Here is a 17,846-nt window from a genome sequence, read left to right on the forward strand (position 1 = left end):
TAGTTCTGCATCTGACATGGCTCACCCATGCGCCTTCAAGTGGCAGGTGATTCCTGATGTGGAGCTAGTCTGTACAAAGCTCTTACAAAGTAATTCTTCGCTACAGGATGCTCTCAACAACATTGCAAAGTTGTCTAATGTAGAGGTGTAACTTTGCTGTTTATTTTTTCTTATTTTTGCAAGTAATCCCTCTGAATCCAGTGAAGCTATTCATGAATAATATAAGTGTTACTTAACTCATAATGCTTGGAGCCATAAGAACATTAGTGTGTGCTGTCTTTATTACAGAGAAAACTGCTTTTCTCCAGTAGTTTGTTCTACCATGACCATTAGCTTAACCATTAACCTGGCAGTAACAGTGCTTTTGTGTTTGACAGCTGAAGCCCTTGTGCCCACTGTGCCCAAAGAGTACATTGGAATGATGGAGTACAAAAAAGAGGATGAAGAAAGGATCATTCAAAATCTTATCCTTGGTATTCTACTAAAACTTGGAATTTCATAAGTCATCAACAATACTCAGAACATTGTAACAAAAACTACATGGCACCATATTGCACTTTCATGCAAAGTTGCCTTTTTCCCTGTTCTCTTACCACCAGTACAATTTGTACTGCTCTCTTTCCAGTACCATATATTTCAATTACAGAATGCTTTATCTATGTAAAAATTATTTTTCTGACTCTACATAATGCTGACTCTGTTGCCTTTCTTACTATTTATCCACCTTTAAAGCTATAAATCCCAAGAGCACATCAGGGACTTCAATTTACTTTCTTCCTGGTCATCTGCTAAGTCTGTAAGTCACTGTGCTTATATCCATGTGTGATGGTTGCTCTCCTGTCTGTCATTGCCGTGTCTTCCCTTCACTGAAAGGAACTGTACTTTGTTTGTCTTGTAGAAGGATTTTGTCCTTCATGAGAGCTACTTGACAATATCAGTCTTGCTGCCAAACCAGCTTTTCTCATTAGCTTACAATTAATAGTGAATTTTACGAATTTTCCATGTACATTTGTACCATTATTAAATTAACAACACCTGCCTTTTCTCCTCACTTCCTCACTTTTGAATGTCAATATTTTTGTGAACAAAGGTGTGGCCCTAAGCAATGCTGGAATTTGGTGGGGCATCCAATTGGTAGTTAAATGTAATTTGCTTTTTGAAGTTGTCGTGCCTGGCATAGCCATGCTAGATCTTAGAATTTGCTACAATACTCTCCTACCCCCCAAGAAAATATAATTAATACTCATATGTGAGCAATATTGTTACAGAAGTGGTCAGAAACAAGAGATTCACCAGTAAATTGGTTATTATGTGACTGGTCACTGCAGAAAGGAACATGGTGCTTGTCTTTTTTGGAATGATACGCTGAAAACTGGATTTTTCCATAATAAAGCAGATGACTCTCCTCCATGCAGATCTGAAGCCCCGTGGAGTTGTAGTTAATATGATTCCTGGCCTTCCAGCTCACATCCTGTTCATGTGTGTGAGGTATGCAGATTACCTGAACGATGCTGACATGCTGAAGTCTTTCATGAATGTAACCATTGATGGCATCAAGCAGGTTGTTAAGGTAGGAGCTATGTTTGATTGCACTGTACTGTGCTTTTTGATTTGTAACACAAGGTTTACAAATGCATGCGTGATACCTGGGGAATGCCAACACTTCTGCTTGCTGATATTCCTAGAAGGGAATGATAATGATTAGTGACACTTTTTGAGGATGTAGTAGCATCCCTGTAAGGTCTCCAGCTGAGGTTCTGCTGTGCTGAACACAGAATCCACAGAATGCATTAACATAAATTATTTTTATCTGAAGATGTTGACAAAATCATTTAAAGCACTTTACATTTTACAATGAGTAGCTAATTAGGTGAAGTGCACCTGTGCTTTCAGCACTGTTCAAAGTCAGAGGGACAGAAATGAAGGCTGGTCTGTCTGGCAGCAAGCTGGTAGTGGACTCTGAGGAGATTTTTTGCACTGCTTGGCTGCTGGTGTAATTCAACATGTCACCTGTACTGCAGCACTAGAACCCAGACGATTAAAATCAAATTGCCAGCCCATGTACAAAATTAAATTATAAACAAAAATTGCTATGCTGTATGCAGAACAAATTCAGCTCTGTGAATGCTTTGTTATGGATTTATAATGGAATGAAACACCAGACACAGGGAGGAAGCACAGGCAGGAATGGACTGTGGTTTATGCAGTTGAATGTGTTGTACAGAGAACCTGTAAGTTTGTACACAAACAAATTTATAGCAGATTATCCATTAGAGAAGCCTGTGTTTACTTAGCTAATAAAAATAAGAGATAGATAGTTAGAACTGTGTTTTTATCGGTTTTGCAGTGCAGTTTCATTTGTGAATGCAGGTGTTGTTCACACTTCTTTGCAGGAAGCCCTCCAGCACACTACATATCCACAGGAATTGTAAAACTGTTTGTTCAGGCTTATTATTTAGCCTGTCTATTAAGAATACTTAAGCAGTATTTACCAAACAAAGAGGGATCTTTGCTAAATGTTAGCCTGAAAACAGAGCAGGATTTGTTCAGCACCTTTTAGATGCTTTGTGCTCCTTCTACTATAGATAGACTCTGTTCTACCAATGCTGTAAAGACTCTGTTCTACCAATGCTGTAATGGTCTTAAGTTTAATTATTGAATTAACCTTGTGAGACAATACCATAGTAAGACTGCTTTACTTACCATTTTCAGGAACATTCAGAAGACTTTGAGATGTTGTCCTTTTGGCTTTCCAACACATATTATTTTCTTAACTGTTTGAAGCAGTACAGTGGGGAAGAGGTAGGATTGATTTAATAAAGTAATTCCATTACTTTTGACAGATTTTAATTGAAATTTAAAATAGCATTAATTAATAACTATTCACCAACTCACCAGTGTTCCTTACAGGTATTTATATATTCACATTGCCCTGCAGTGGTGTTATGTGTCTTATACAAATAGTAAGACAGTACAGAATTAATGGATCAAGGGAAATGAAAACATCAAAGTGCTAAAGTAGGTTAAAGTCATGACATGGAAACTGCAACTTAATTTGAATCTTTCCACATGAGTTTAATTTGAGCTGGACTTCAGATATCTGACCATGTATATATATAAAATAGCTTTGCTATTTTATAATTAGGGCCATTCAAATACTTACTGATACCAAAATAGAAGAAAATCTCTGGAAAGAAGCAAAACAGTAAACTTTTCTGGTTTTTTCCCTTATTTCACTTGCTTGTTTAAGCTAAATCTCATCCCGAGATTCAAGGTTTTTTTTCATTCTTTTCAGCTGGAAACTCTTGACTTTTTTTTAAGAGGTTTTTAAGAGGTTTTAAGACTTGGGTGTCCTGAGCTGGGCTGGAGTCGCTCCCTCTCGTGGCCACAGCGGGGTCACTCAGAACCCAAACCTGATAAGCTTTATCACCAACACTCTGTGACTGGGGTTGCAGCAGTAGGGAAGGCTCTGAATCCAGAATTTGCTTTTAATCTGTGTTCTAATGAATATTAAACACCTCACACAGGTTAGGATTCGGAGTAGACTTTTGAAGTCAGAACTTTGTAAATGAAAAGTCCAAAAATTATATTCCTTTGCAACAAAACGGCATAAATGTTTTTGTTTGCCATTATAGCTGAAAGAGCTGTGTTGTTGGCTTTTTTATGTGGTTTTTTTGTTTTTTGTTTTTTTTTTTTGTGGGGGGAGTGGGTAGGGCAACAAGAGGAGAACAGGGAGGGTTTGCTTTCTGTTTAAGAGATCTGGGAGTTGCTCCAGAGTTCATTGACATCTATGCGTGTCTTTCCTTTGGCTTTAGGAGCGAAGCAAACGTCAGCTTTAACTGGAAAATTAAGTACAGGAAGCACCCATTGAAATTAGCTTTGACTCATTCTGTGTTCAGCCAGAAATGGAATGAGTAACTCCAACACATTGCAGTAACAATTTATAATTACCACATTATGTGATTTCTAATTCTATTTACTACTCACTTATAGGAATTCATGAAGCATAACACTCCACGTCAGAATAAGAACTGTCTGAAGCATTTTGATCTCTCAGAATACAGACAAATTCTCAGTGATTTGGCCATTCAAATATATCACCAGTTCATTATTGTAATGGAGAACAACATTCAGCACATGATTGGTAAGACAACAGCAATCCAAGAGCACCTAAATGTAGCTGGTGAAGCACATGAGGAAAGCTCATACAGGGAGGCAGAGGGTGGGACAGACTCCTTTCTCCTGATATTTATACTTAGGTGTTCCTGCATGTGTGCTTCTACACATACAAATTTCACTGAATTGTATATTCCCAGACTTTTTCCTCAAAACTTCCTAGTTTAGGATAATGCTATGAATCTGAGCAACATCATACAAAAATAAAAGGCTTTTTAAAAATTGTGTGCTCTGGAAGCCTTTGTCAGTATCTTATTTTTCTGGTATCAATTAACTTTTAAAATATCCTGAAAGTAGGTTTTGTTCAATAATTAATGTAACTGAAAGGAGCCTTGGGAATTTTGATTTCATCAGTTATTTTCTGTTGTATTTCAGTACCAGGCATGCTGGAATATGAAAGTCTTCAAGGAATTTCTGGCTTGAAACCTACGGGGTTCCGTAAACGTTCTTCCAGTATAGATGACACGGATACCTACACCATGACCTCTATCTTGCAGCAGCTCAGCTATTTTTATAGCACTATGTGTCAGAATGGCTTGGACTCTGAGCTCCTAAAGCAGGCAGTGAAGCAGCTTTTCTTTCTGATTGGAGCTGTCACCCTCAATAGTCTCTTCCTCCGCAAGGACATGTGCTCCTGTAGAAAAGGAATGCAGATAAGGTAAAGCCAGTAAAGTTTCCACAAGCCTGAGAATGAATTTTTAACACTTGTATGTAATGTTCTTTACCTCTAAGTCACTGGATATTCTGTGACCATTCTGCTGGAAGTAGCCAGTTTGTTGTTGTTTTTACTTCTTTTGGAAAATCAAATCTTTGTATTTTGGGCTGAGCTTTCCCAACGTGACAACTGTAAATTGTTCTTTCCATGGAAACACTAGTGGAGGAAAAGGCAGAGAAAATTACAGTCAGAAGCTTAAAGTCAGGCATGGTTAGGATTCTTTCCATGCTAGCTCATCTGTGATGTGACCAACAGTATTTTTAATTCTTTCTTACCACAGTGAACAGGTGCAGTGTCCCAGGGCTGGCAGGGATACAAAAGCTGACTTGCATGTTTCATGCTCTGTGACAAGACAGGCACTGGGACAGAGCCTTGGAGGGTGCAAATTGAGCATCATCTCTCCTGTTGCAAACATCAAGGAAATATGCTCCTAGCTGTTTGCAGAAGAAACAGTGCATTTGTTTTCCATGAGTCAGTCTGCAGGCTCAGGGGAAGGAAAATCAGTAAAATCTTGGCCCATCTGGGAACATTATTAGAAGAAAGCTGATCATCCTTTATAAGCCTGGCCCTGCTTTGCAACAGCAAAGATTGTTCTCATTTCCTGTACATGCTCAGTTGCAAATAAATGTTTTAATGCCATACAGTGCAGTAGACAATGCCAGTATATGTTAGTAATTTTCTGGAAACAACAGCTAAACTAATAACTTGCTTTCTATTAGCCAAGCTTTAAAAAATAGACAATGAAGAAAAAATAAGAATTGAAATATAACAAGGATTTAATTTATAGTTAAATAAGCTATTAATTGTTTGATTTTTATGACCTGCAGGTTTGTTTTCAGCTTAAAATATATTAATTTGAACACAAAATTAGAAGAATCTTTCTTCCTTAGCAGTCTTCAAAGTAACTTGCTTGTCAAGGGGAACCTGACATTTCTGTTCTTTGTTCATGGTTTAACCCAGATGTAATATCAGCTACTTAGAAGAATGGCTTAAGGACAAGAATCTTCAAAGCAGCAATGCCAAAGAAACGCTGGAGCCCTTGTCTCAAGCAGCCTGGCTCCTTCAGGTTAAAAAGATCACAGATGATGATGCCAAGGAAATATGTGAACACTGCACCTCTCTTTCTACTGTGCAGGTAATGAGCCATCTGTTTTCTTCTGGCAGCACTGATGGCAGAATTGTAGCTATCTAAAATAATTTGTTGCAAAAAGCCATTGGACTTCCATTTCATAAAAGTAGCATTCTTCAGCATTCCACATCATCACTTGTTAAATTGAAATTTTAACTTCTTATTCCTGATTGCTTTGAGCATTTTAACTGCTCCCATGGTGAACGCTTTCCTGCTTTGTTGTATCCCACATTTTTGTTCCACAGTGTATTTTTTTTTTAGTATGTCACAGGGTTTTTTTTATTGTTTCCCTTAATAAATTCAGCTTTTTCTACATCTCCTTGATCTGCTGACACCTCTGGAAATGAGTCATAGCAATCATCATATATGTAACAACTCAGTAGGTGACAAGTCAAAATTCTCTCTTTACTGCAAAATGTTTAACTGAAACCTTAATTAAATATCAGTAAGAATGTCATAATAATGCTTACTTCTTTTTGTCTTCTCCCTTTTTATGACACACTAAAATAATCTTTTGTAATTTGAGCAGATAGTTAAGATCCTGAACTCATACACTCCAATAGATGACTTTGAGAAAAGAGTGACTCCATCCTTTGTTCGGAAGGTCCAGGTAAGAGCTGCCCCTGCTGTTTCCATATTCAGCTCACAGGGTGCCTCACACACATGAGTTTTGATGCTTTACAGTTGTACTTGGCCTTTACATCACATTATTACTAAGTAGCTCATCTTCTAGACATTTGAAAGTGATGCAAGCAAATCTGCTTAACATCATGGAAAAGCAAGATTTGCCATGGGAAGAAAGCAATGTGCTGGCTTTGATTCTTAATTCATTGTTTTCACACTCTTTCTGTTCTGCTTTCAGGCTATGCTAAACAACCGTGAGGATGTCCCACAGCTGATGCTTGATACCAAGCATCTCTTCCAAGTGACGTTTCCTTTCACCCCCTCTCCACATGCTTTGGAACTGATACAAGTCCCCAGCAGCTTCAAACTTGGCTTTCTCACGAGGGTTTAATAAAGCCAGTGAATTGGTATTTCCTCAGAGACTCTATAAAGACAGCAGACTGTCACGGTTCATTTCACCAGCTGCTGGATAGTATGGCAGTGTGCAGCGAATTAAGCTGTTAAAAACTTCTTCCTTGGTCAAGACTTGAAGAGTAGGAGTAATTTTGTCTTGTTATTTCCTTCTCACTTTTCTTACTCTTCTTCCTTCATTTCAGTCCTACAAGAATAACTATATCATCACCTGGACACAAAGCTTTCCATACAGTTTTAGTCCACAGTGACAAGAAAAGCATTTATCTGACAAGTTTGCATTGCTGCCCTGTCAGCAGCAGTCAGAGGGGAAGACTGGCATGTGATAGATGTTACTGCTTTACAATTTTCTTTGCCTTCACTTCCTGTAATGAGAGGGAGTTTTTTCTTCCCAAGGCAATTCTGTTCTTTGCCTTGATATATTTGAGACTGGCTTTCACCTTTCTATGAAGAGGGGAACTGAGATCAATCTAAGAGAATGGCTGTTACACACCCACAATGTCTTTTTGTAGGCAGGGTGGCTTGGCTCTCTGAGTGCTTGCACTGCAGCTCAGGCACAGCTCCTTGGCCAGAGCAGGGACTCAGGAGCTCTTCTTGGAGACAGCTTTCAGTTCTGTTCTCTGCAGTGCCAAGTTTGGATTCAATATCAGTTATTGTAATAGAAAAGTTAGATACAAAATTCATGCTATGATCCAGGTTTGAAGTACAAGCTTGGTTCTCTGAATGGCAGGAGTCATCTCCTGGTTTGGTTCCATCTGCAGTGCAATGTACTTCAGAATACACACTGAGTATGCACACAACACCTTTCTGCCTTTCTCATTTTAGTGGTTTCCCTCCTCCAGTCCAGAGACTGAATAGGAGCAGATGCAGCAGATGTGGTCTGGTGTTAATGATAAACCAAGCTTAATTCCTTACATTTCACCTTTATTTAAGTAATTTCACTTGCAGTATCCTTAAATGCAGAAATGGCCTCCTTTCTGCTTTGTTCAGCCTTCTCTCTGTGGTCAGAGAGTAAAACATAACTTTATTTAGTTCTGGACCCTGTCAGAGCAGCAGGGGAAATAGCATTCACCTCACCACAAGGGTGACTGTCCTTAAATAGGTAACTAACGCTGGGTTTCTAGCTACTCTGTTTGCCATAGTTATTGAAATCAATTACTAAGGCTCTGAAATAGCTAAAGGAATATAATATAAATAGCTAATGAATTGAGTTAATTTAAGGAAAAATGTCTTTGATTGTTTTTTGACTATTACTACAGTGTTAGTACTTGTTTAATTTCACAAACTACCTTTAAGTATAAAGAGGGAATAATTCTTGCTATTTAGTGTTGCTGGTGCTTACCGTGTACAGTGTCATATTCCTCATGATATCCACAGAGACATAGTCAAAATATCTGAAGGAAACATTTTGTGGTTTGTTCAATAACAATAAAAGCTGTACAAAAGATAATACATGTAGGTAGACTATTTTAACCTGTTAAATAAAGTAGTTTTAAATAAATTTGTAGTTCTTTGTGTGATGTAATAGTTATGCTTCCAGTATGGAATCATTTGGAAGAAGTTACATGAAACTACGTGAACAGTTGTGAGTGTTGTACTGCACCAGAAACATTTATTTAATTTAGTTGCTTTGCTGTAACATTGTGTCTCTTCCTGTCAGCATTGTGTGCTGTCCTTGGCTCCTCATGAATTTCTGGAAATAGTTTAATGGAAGCAACTTTTGTTGCTGCAAATTGTGCACAGGGTTTTTTTGCAGCTCCTGGAGCTGTGTGTCTGTTACCTGGGCTGATGTGAGGGAAATCACAGCCCACCCTTGCATCCACATCACAGAGAAGTGTCAAGGTGCTTGTGCTGTTGTGACAAAAAATTGTTGATCAAGGAAAACTGTTCTGACAATCTGATGCTACTTTGAGAGCTTTTTGTGGAGTGTGCTATTAATGCTGTGTATGCAAATAACAAGGTATATTTTTAAAACAACGTTTAAAATTATCCAGCTTACTGTATGCTCTCAGAACTTATCTTGCTTTTGCTGATATTAATGCCTTCAGATAGAATTTAAATGCAAAACTATTTTTGGTCTCTGTTACTCTTCTGATTATAAGGAGCAGTTTTAGTGAAGGGCATTAGTGAGGTTAACTTTCCTAGGATGATGCTAAAGGAGAAAGGTATTTCATTCAACTGGGAAAGTGTTGAATGGTGATCCTCACTGCAGTGGGGAAGCACTGAAATGGCTTATGGAGAGATGTGTAAGATGCTTTCGGCATTTTTGGATGTGTTTAGACTTGTGACTCTTGCAGTTTCTGGGAATAGAGCTTAACAGCACAGGTGGTCCCTTTCAGTCCTGTGCTCCCATAATATTCTAATAAAAAATTATTAGGACTGGTTACTTTAACCCAAGTCTCTACTAGGCTGAGATTCAGTTCTGTCTTTTTTCCCCTCAGATCCCCTTGACTACCAAATGTGAAATCTAATGGCATTAATTCAGTGCCTTCCATAGAATCTTCATAATAGATGTGACCTTTGGCAGTTCTTAAATTTTTCAGACATGTTTTCATAAATATCCCCAAAATTTTTTCAAAGAGTGCAAGAAAAGCAGCAATTTTTAATCCTGCTGACTTTAAATTTGCTGTCTTAGGAGAATTGTAGAAGTATAACCAAGGAAGAGCCAGCATGGACACTAATCAATTTGTTAGACTTGTAAGTTTTTGTAAGAATATGACATAAACTTAATATTGGCAGTGCTGTTTGTCAAAATACCAAGTTGATAGTAGGAAAAAGCAGTTGTCAGGTGTATTTCAACTTTAATATTTGTTAACAAGCAAATACTTATTTATAAACAAACCATCAAAAATCTGCTGTATAGACCAGGTAGGTAAGGTCTGGCTTGTCTAATAGTTTCTGTTCTTTATTCTGTGTTCTAAAAGAAGGCAGTTAAAATAAAGTCATTATCAGTAATCCCCAGTATGTAACTGATCTGAGGTGATGCAACTGGAGAGGCTGAGCTTTAAATACCTTTAAGTAGAATTAATAGGAAGGTTGTCTTTCTACAGTTAGCAGCTGCACAGGGCTTACTTAGCCATCTTGAGAATCTCCAGGTTCTTGCACTCTGAAAAGGTGGGTAATTTTTTTTTTTTACCACAAGATTCATTGTACAGTATTTCTCTGTAATAACACATTTCTTAATGATTCACCATCTTAAAATTTCTAATGTAACTTTAAAAACCTAGTAATATTAGAAACTCAGGCTACAGTGCTAGAACTTGTAATGGTTTTAGACCTTTTTGCTTTAAATATCTTTGTAAAATTGTCATAGTGATGGATCTGTATACTATGTCAGGAGTAATTCTGCTTTTTAATTATTCACAACTTTTGGTGGCTTCTCTTGTAGAAGAATTTTGTAATGTGTCATAATCTTATCTGGAGTAAAATACTGATAGCAAGTATTCTGTACATTATTCCAGCAAATTCTCATATTTTATCAAAGATTAATTCTGCCCAGAGTATTTATTCCATGCCTAATAGATCCTTGTCAAAAGTGTCTGGAGCTGCTGACGACATTTCGTTCAAATAAGATCAGTGGTTCCCCAGGGATCACTAATTCTGAGAACCTTGGGATAACAGGTTATTCACTTGTCAATGTCCACTTTTAAGGATCTAGGAGAGCTGAGCCCAGGCACTGCAGGCATTTTACAGAACTTAGAAGCTCCCTGGAAAGGGTGGCAGCTTGTGGTCTCAGGTTCACATTTGCAAAAAAATACATTTAAAAACTTCAGGCCATATTTGCTGCTTTTCATCAAGTGAACTATAAACCTCCTTGACTGTTGACTGAAATCTCCATGCAAATTTTAAATTATTACACTGTAGTTCCTTCCAGGCCAGATTTCTTCTTCCCACATGTTTTGGGATGAAGTCATGCATCCCCTGGAGACAACACCAAAACTTTTATTGACTTAAAAGTGGGCAGGATTTCTGCATTTATTGTCTTACTTTCCAAATAGTCCACTGAAATACGTAAGCATAAACAGCAGGATGGAGACAAGTACACAGAGCAAACTTTGATTTGATTTTTATATAATGTCCAGCCAGACAAATTCTAAAATGTCATAGGTCATTGAATTTCTTTTGTTCCATTTAAATCTCTCTTACGATAACAACTTCTGATTGTTTACCACAAATTCATTTTTTATGTACAAGTCTAAATATTGTTTAAAACTTCCATTTTTAGAAGAGGTGAAAGGTCTTATTTTCCCTATGAAAAATGTACAGACAAAAATGACACTGCAATATTATTCTCATTTGTTTGTCTGACTCTCAAGTAGTTTTTAATACTCTGTTGGTAGTGCTTTGATCTTAGAGATGTCTGGCTTGAGAACAAAAGTGGATTTGTAATGACCCAGCTGTCAGTGTGCTTGAAGCATCAATTTCTGCTCAAACAGCATATTGATCATAATATTTTGTAGCTGCTGCTGACCAAATCCTAGGTCATATTTTCAGCTTTAAAAATAATGCATAATAATGACTATTTTATAATGCAGTGGAAAAAACAAAATGTATTGATCAGTGCAGGTTTCTCAGAAGTCCAGCTGTTGCTGTGGATTTCAGGTTATTCTCTGCTGGCAGTGGCTAAGTACAAATTAAAAGTACTTTCCCACATGTAGTGAACCAATAAGCACAGCACATATTATAATGGTGTGTAAATATGTTTTGCTATATGTTTTTCTTCATAAAAAAAGACTCTGCAGAGCACGTGACTGTCTTGTATATAGTGACAGTTCATCCAGCCTGAGGGATTAGTCACAGAGAGAGATTATCCAGCCTACAGATGTCTATATACAGCCTAGGCTCCTTAGCTGGCACAGCAGTGGTGGGAAGCTCTGTGCTGGACTTGGTGCATTGTGAAAAATGTGTATTTTATGACTGGCTTTTCGCAAACATTGAAATGAATATTATGTGTGTTATGTTAGAAAGTTGTGCTATATTAATTTTCTTAAGTAGTGTGTTAAATACAGTTTTAGGTTATAACATAATGTTAAAATAGAAACTATGCTATGTAAGATACTTTTTTAAAGAGAGGTCTCACAGTAAGATAGCAGCCACAGGACACCTGAATCTTTTAGAAAAAGAGAATTTATTGTTCCCTTATCAGAAGAAATTAACTTCTTCCTGCCTTGCTCAGCCCTGAAGACACCGTTGGGATTCAGAGGAAGAAGTTGACCCTGACCAGACAGAATCCTGTATTTGAATGGAATTTATGCGTCATGTATGAGGTGTATGAATATGCAACAGGCTGTTGTTTTTAAGGGTTAATCCTTTGTTAACGGGTGTCCTTTTTTGGATTTATGTTGCCCAGAAAAAGATACCGAAACATCTGTAACTCTTTGTTTCTGTTGCCTCATATTATCCTAATCCAAACTGTCCAAATTATTATTACTCTAATTATGTCACTATTTTTATAACCATTTTATTAATATTAAACTTTTAAAATTTTAAAAACAAGTAATTGGTGTTTTTCACATGATGCCTTCCTCCTCCTTCTCTTTCAGCTCTGGTGACCCACCAAGATGGACCAGACGTTTTTAGCAATTGTGTTTGGTCCCTGTGACAAGTGCAGCAAGGAGAAGCCCCTGAGGCCCGTGTCTGTGAAATCAGAACAGCGCAGCTACTGCTCGCTCTGCGTGGAGATGGTACGTCATGGTGGCACTGGAGTCACTGCCACTGGTGTCATTGGTGTCACTGCCCCTGGTGTCACTGGTGTCACTGTGTCACTGCCACTGGTGTCATTGGTGTCACTGCCCCTGGTGTCACTGTCTCACTGTGTCACTGCCACTGGTGGCACTGGTGTCACTGCCACTGTCTCACTGCCATGCTGTGGGCACCTCAGACAACAGTGGGAATGGAGCACTGGTCTCTGAAGCTGCATTTTTCTGAATAGCAAATAAGTATTGCTAGGCCCACAGACTGCCAGACAAACATCTCTGCAGACACCTGGTGTTTCCACAAACCTACAAGCAAGGTGGCCTCAGGGTTCAAGGATATTTTTTATGATTCTTGAGTGGAGAATGGTCATGAGCTTTTTACCCTAGAGTACCACACTTGCTGTGCAACTGTTATGTGCCCATCTCTTCCCTGAGATACAGAATCACAGAATAATGAGGTTGGAAGAGACCTCTAAGATCATTGATCCAGCCTATGCCCTAACACCTCAACTAGACTATAGCACCAAGTGCCATGTCCAGTCTGTTTTTAAACACATCCAGAGATGGTGATTCTCCCACCTCCCCAGGAAGAGCATTCCAGTACTTTATCATTTTTTCGGTGAAAAATTTCTTCCTAATATCTATACCTTCCCTGAACATGTGTGCTCTGCTTGGCCTATGATCTTGAGTTTCCCACTTGCCTTTGAAAGAACTTAGCAACAACAACAAAATATTAAACCATCACAACAAAGTCATTCACTAGAGACAGAGGAGATGGCATTCACCTAGTCTTAGACACCAGTGAAGGGCTGTCATGACTCCTTTGTGCCCACATTTCCTACTGTGACCAGGTTGTCTCCTGAGCTATCTGCAGTACTTGGGTCAGAGCTGGAAGTTGCTACAATGAGGATAAGGTGGGGAAAAGTTGCAGAGCAGTGGAATGTCTTCTGTTGGAGGCTTTCTAAGCTCCAGCAATTATTGGTGAGGTGATATCCCACTCTCCTGGTAGGGAGCTCTGTTCCAGAGACATCACAGTGGGTTTTTTAAGGTGAAATATACAGCTAAGGTCATGAACCTGTGTGGCTATTGAAGAGCTGGCCTCCAAATCTCCTTTTGTAAACTCCAGAATTTTGCTGTCCAGCTTGCAGTAGTTTTATTTTATCTTCCTAAACCATTGTGCATTATCAGTTGGAGAAGACATCCATCACTGTTTCCTCCCCAGAAGTGTTCTCTACCGTAGGGTCCAACAGTTTGTTGTGTTTGAGTGTCTGATGAAATGATCTCTGCAGAGACGCTAAAAGGCTTAGCAAGCTGTGTTTACCCAGCACTGTTGTACAGGCAGATGAGAGCACTGATTTGGAGGTGTCGGTGGTACATGTGTACACTTTACTGGCTGACACAGCACATTCCCATGCATTGCTCTGTTTAGGAGGAAGTTTAGATGTGATGACTGCGAGACAAAAGGCAGCCCCTTCCCAGTTTATTTGCTTCTCCTGACTGAAATTGCTGCTTTGTTCAGGTCCTTCTTGGCCAACAGCCTTCTTGGCTATTTATTCAGTAAATTTTTGCATGACTTGATTAACGCATGCTGGAATTGCAGGAAACTGGCTGTTTGTTATTTACAGTTCCTGCAACTTTCTCCCTGTTATTGGCGGTAAGGAGGTCAGACTCTTAGCAGCTGGAACAGCTGGTAGGTGGGAGCAGCCTGAGACTTCAGGAGGAATTGCATCAGTCCCTAACAGCCTGTTAGGCTTCCTATTGGCACTGCAGAGGGGCCTGGGGCTCTCTGGTACATCTGGCTTTACCTTGCTTCATATTTTCTAAAAGCTTTAAAAGCAGATATTCAGAACACAGAGATCTCTTTGCATTAGCACAGAAATACACACAAATAGGGAAATTCCATCCTTGACTTTTAAATTGTTTTTTCAGAGCTGTGCTTATGCTTTGGCTTATGTCAAAATACACATTATATCCTTTGCCACAGTTGTGTTTGTGGATGCATGTGCATATTGTGGTGTCTAACTGGCTGATCTTTCTGCAGCTCCCTGATGTGCCCATGCAGCTCCTAATTTCAGTCCAGCAGATGTATACATGCATTTTCATCAGCCGGTCTTGGTGATTTCCCCAAAAACAACATATGTTGAAGGATAACAGAATTAGAAATTGCTGATTCCCAGTGTTGACATCATCCTACTTCAATTGTTTGCCTTTTAGACAAAATAATCTTCTTCCCCTGGGGTTTTGCCTGCTTTGAAGTTTGGTGCTAATCAGTAGAAACTCAATGTTTGCTGGTTTAGATTCACCACAAAATTAGCTTACAACTTGAAAAGATACCAGCTGCTGAATTAGTGAGAAAGGAAACTTTTTTAAAGGCCTGGCTTTTGAGGTAGGCAACAATTTGTTTTATACTGCTAGATCCTTCATTTTCCCCAGTGCTACTATTGCCAGAGCAGGACCAGCTTTCTTCCATGGACCCCCATCACTCATCACTGCAATCTGGTGTGTTTGCCATGTGTGGCACTCCTTGATGTAGTTCTAAGCTATCATCTAAATTGATTCAGCCCTGGTTCATTTTATTTAAAGCTCCCAAATGGCCTTACTCTAACCTGTATTTTTAATGGTTAGCTAATGATGGCATGGGCAGTTAAGCAGAAGCTGATCAGATGAATTAAATACTTTTTAATTTTTTTTTTCAAACCAGTGAAATATACGTTATGTATCACACAGTTCTACAGCTCAGTCTGTTCAGCAGAGGCTTCCCTGTCACCTCCTGGCTCTGCTGACCCCATCATCTCAGGATTAGTATCATGTATCAGCCTGCACATGTAGGGTTCCCAAAGACTCTCACCTTCTGTGCTGTTCTTTGTAGACTTTTTAATCCCATTCCACAAGGCAGTGAGACTGTTCACATCAGCAAGGCAAGAAACTGGATTTTTCACTGTTAGAACTATGCCAACTGTCTGACACATAGGTGTTATCTATGCCAAATTCCTGAGAGCTGATGCATTCCTGTCAAGGCAAAGAAATTTCCTACAGCCTTTTGTTGGGTTTAACTTCTGGGCCTCTCCACACTTATCAGGTGTCAGAAAAAAGGTATTTGTTATAGGTTAGAATCCTTCAAAAATGAAGTTTCTTCTTCAGAATCTAATTTTGCTTGCCCCCCATGACACAGCTTTGTTACTGAGTTTAATATAAGTAGGTTTAATTTTTCAGACCTGAAGATAATGCATGGGAAGAAGCTTTCTGTCACTTTCATGCTAAAAGATCTTTGGGTTTCTTGGTTTTGCTTTTTTCTGTTCTTTGGGTATCACTTTAAAAATACTCAATTTTTATTACTTTGGCATAGTCTGTGCTGGAAGGCATTTGCAAAGTCTGCTTACTCTCGGGGGCTCTGAAGGATGTTCCTTTATCCAGCAGTGTGTGAACCCATACCTGCCTACATTTTCTTTTGTGATGAGTTCAGGGTTGCCTACATGGCCATCAGGCTGGCTGGGTCAGATCACACCAGTTTCTGTGGACAGTGACTGGAAATAGAGGCACTGCATTCCAGTGAAATAACCTGGCTTCTGCCTGCAGAGCCATTGACTGAAAGGGCCCTTGTGGACCAGGGGCCGAGTTCAGCTCCAGAGTGATGCTGAAGAGCTCAGCAGCTCTGCCTGGGCACCCCAGCTGGACAGCAACACTGCTTCTAAATCCAGTGTGGCAAGGGACTTTTATTTTCTGTGAGACCCACACTTCATCCAGGATGTGCCCAGAGCCCAAACAACAGCTGCAAACAAGCGTTCTCTTATCTCCCTCTCCAATCTTGGCACATCCCCAGGCTGAACAATAGCCACTGGATTGTCTATTTTCTGGCTAAAGGGAGATAATGGGAGTCAATTTGCACAGAGTTACTTCTTGTAGATCAAGGACAATTCTGCAATAAAAAGGGGACTTTTTCAAGGAACTCCCAGGGAACAGAAAGCTGTGTGCCATGGTTCTTTCTCTGGAAGCATCAGCTGCTCCCTGTGCCCAGCACATATTCATATGAGCAGAACTCAAAGTACTGAGTCCCTGGGCTCACACCACACCAAAGTGGGGGTCTCTTTATTAACTCTTTGGGATTTTGGAAACGGCTCTGTTTCAAGAGATGGGAATGACACAGACTCTACTGTGCACATCTGAGAGTAGGATGTACAAGGGGTACAAAGGATAGCTTGTCTAAAGGAGAGAAACAAAAAGGAAAGGAACCCTGATAACAACAAATTTAAAAATCAGGAATTCAAAGCATAGTAGAGAGAAGAGTTTTCACCAGTGCATCTGTCCTGCTGGTCCAGGAACTGAGCCCAGAGACCTGCATAGCTGATTCTCCCAGCACCCCCTACCCATAGGAGTATGAGGGAGTGATGGAGCTAAGATGGGACTTGATAACCCTGGGAAAGATCTGTCTTCCCTATCTGATGTTTTAATATGCCATTGGGGTGATTGATGGCCTTTTTTCCCCTTCTTTCTCTCACACTGTGCAACTTGTACAAACAAGTTTAGGTATGTAGGAGAAAAAGCCATTGGCATGTGTTTCTGTGGAAATGAAACCTTTGGGCTGTGAAGAGGGCCTGGGATATCTGTAGGAGTGGGACAGGAGGTGAGGCTGGTCCAGCTGCCGGCCTGGAGACCACTGGGATGCTGGAGCACAGGGTGATGGAGCAGCCGGACACGGGACGCTGCAGCCGGCAGGAACAGGGATAGGGATGGTGGAGCCGGCGGGATGGGGATGAGGATGCTGCAGGCGGCAGGATGGGGATGGTGCAGCGGCAGGATGGGGATGGGGATGCTGCAGGCGGCAGGATGGGGATGGGCATGTTGTAGCGGCAGGATGGGGATGCTGTAGCCGGCAGGATCGGGGATGGGGATGCTGCAGCCGGCGGGATGGGGATGCTGCAGCCGGCAGGATGGGGATGCTGCAGCCGGCAGGATGGAGATGTTGCAGCAGCAGGATGGGGATGAGGATGCTGCAGCCGGCAGGATGGGGATGCTGCAGCGGCAGGATGGAGATGTTGCAGCAGCAGGATGGGGATGAGGATGCTGCAGCCGGCAGGATGGGGATGCTGGTCCCCAC

The 17,846-nt window shown here is 40.1% G+C and overlaps 1 protein-coding gene across 1 annotated transcript in view; it reads left to right on the forward strand.

Moving 5' to 3' along the window:
* The window catches only part of MYO5C (myosin VC), a 33,902-nt gene extending 25,346 nt beyond the window's left edge, over nucleotides 1-8,556 (forward strand). Inside the window, exons 34-41 of the mRNA XM_063169674.1 lie at nucleotides 378-473; nucleotides 1,416-1,570; nucleotides 2,713-2,802; nucleotides 3,994-4,144; nucleotides 4,552-4,834; nucleotides 5,852-6,026; nucleotides 6,550-6,630; nucleotides 6,883-8,556. Coding sequence (XP_063025744.1) covers nucleotides 378-473; nucleotides 1,416-1,570; nucleotides 2,713-2,802; nucleotides 3,994-4,144; nucleotides 4,552-4,834; nucleotides 5,852-6,026; nucleotides 6,550-6,630; nucleotides 6,883-7,035 — 1,184 coding nt within the window. The 3' untranslated portion in view covers nucleotides 7,036-8,556. The remainder of the gene's footprint in view (nucleotides 1-377; nucleotides 474-1,415; nucleotides 1,571-2,712; nucleotides 2,803-3,993; nucleotides 4,145-4,551; nucleotides 4,835-5,851; nucleotides 6,027-6,549; nucleotides 6,631-6,882) is intronic.
* Nucleotides 8,557-17,846: the final 9,290 nt, after the last annotated feature.

This window comes from Melospiza melodia, chromosome 15 (assembly GCF_035770615.1).
Source record: "Melospiza melodia melodia isolate bMelMel2 chromosome 15, bMelMel2.pri, whole genome shotgun sequence".
Classification (NCBI taxonomy): Eukaryota; Metazoa; Chordata; class Aves; order Passeriformes; family Passerellidae; genus Melospiza; species Melospiza melodia.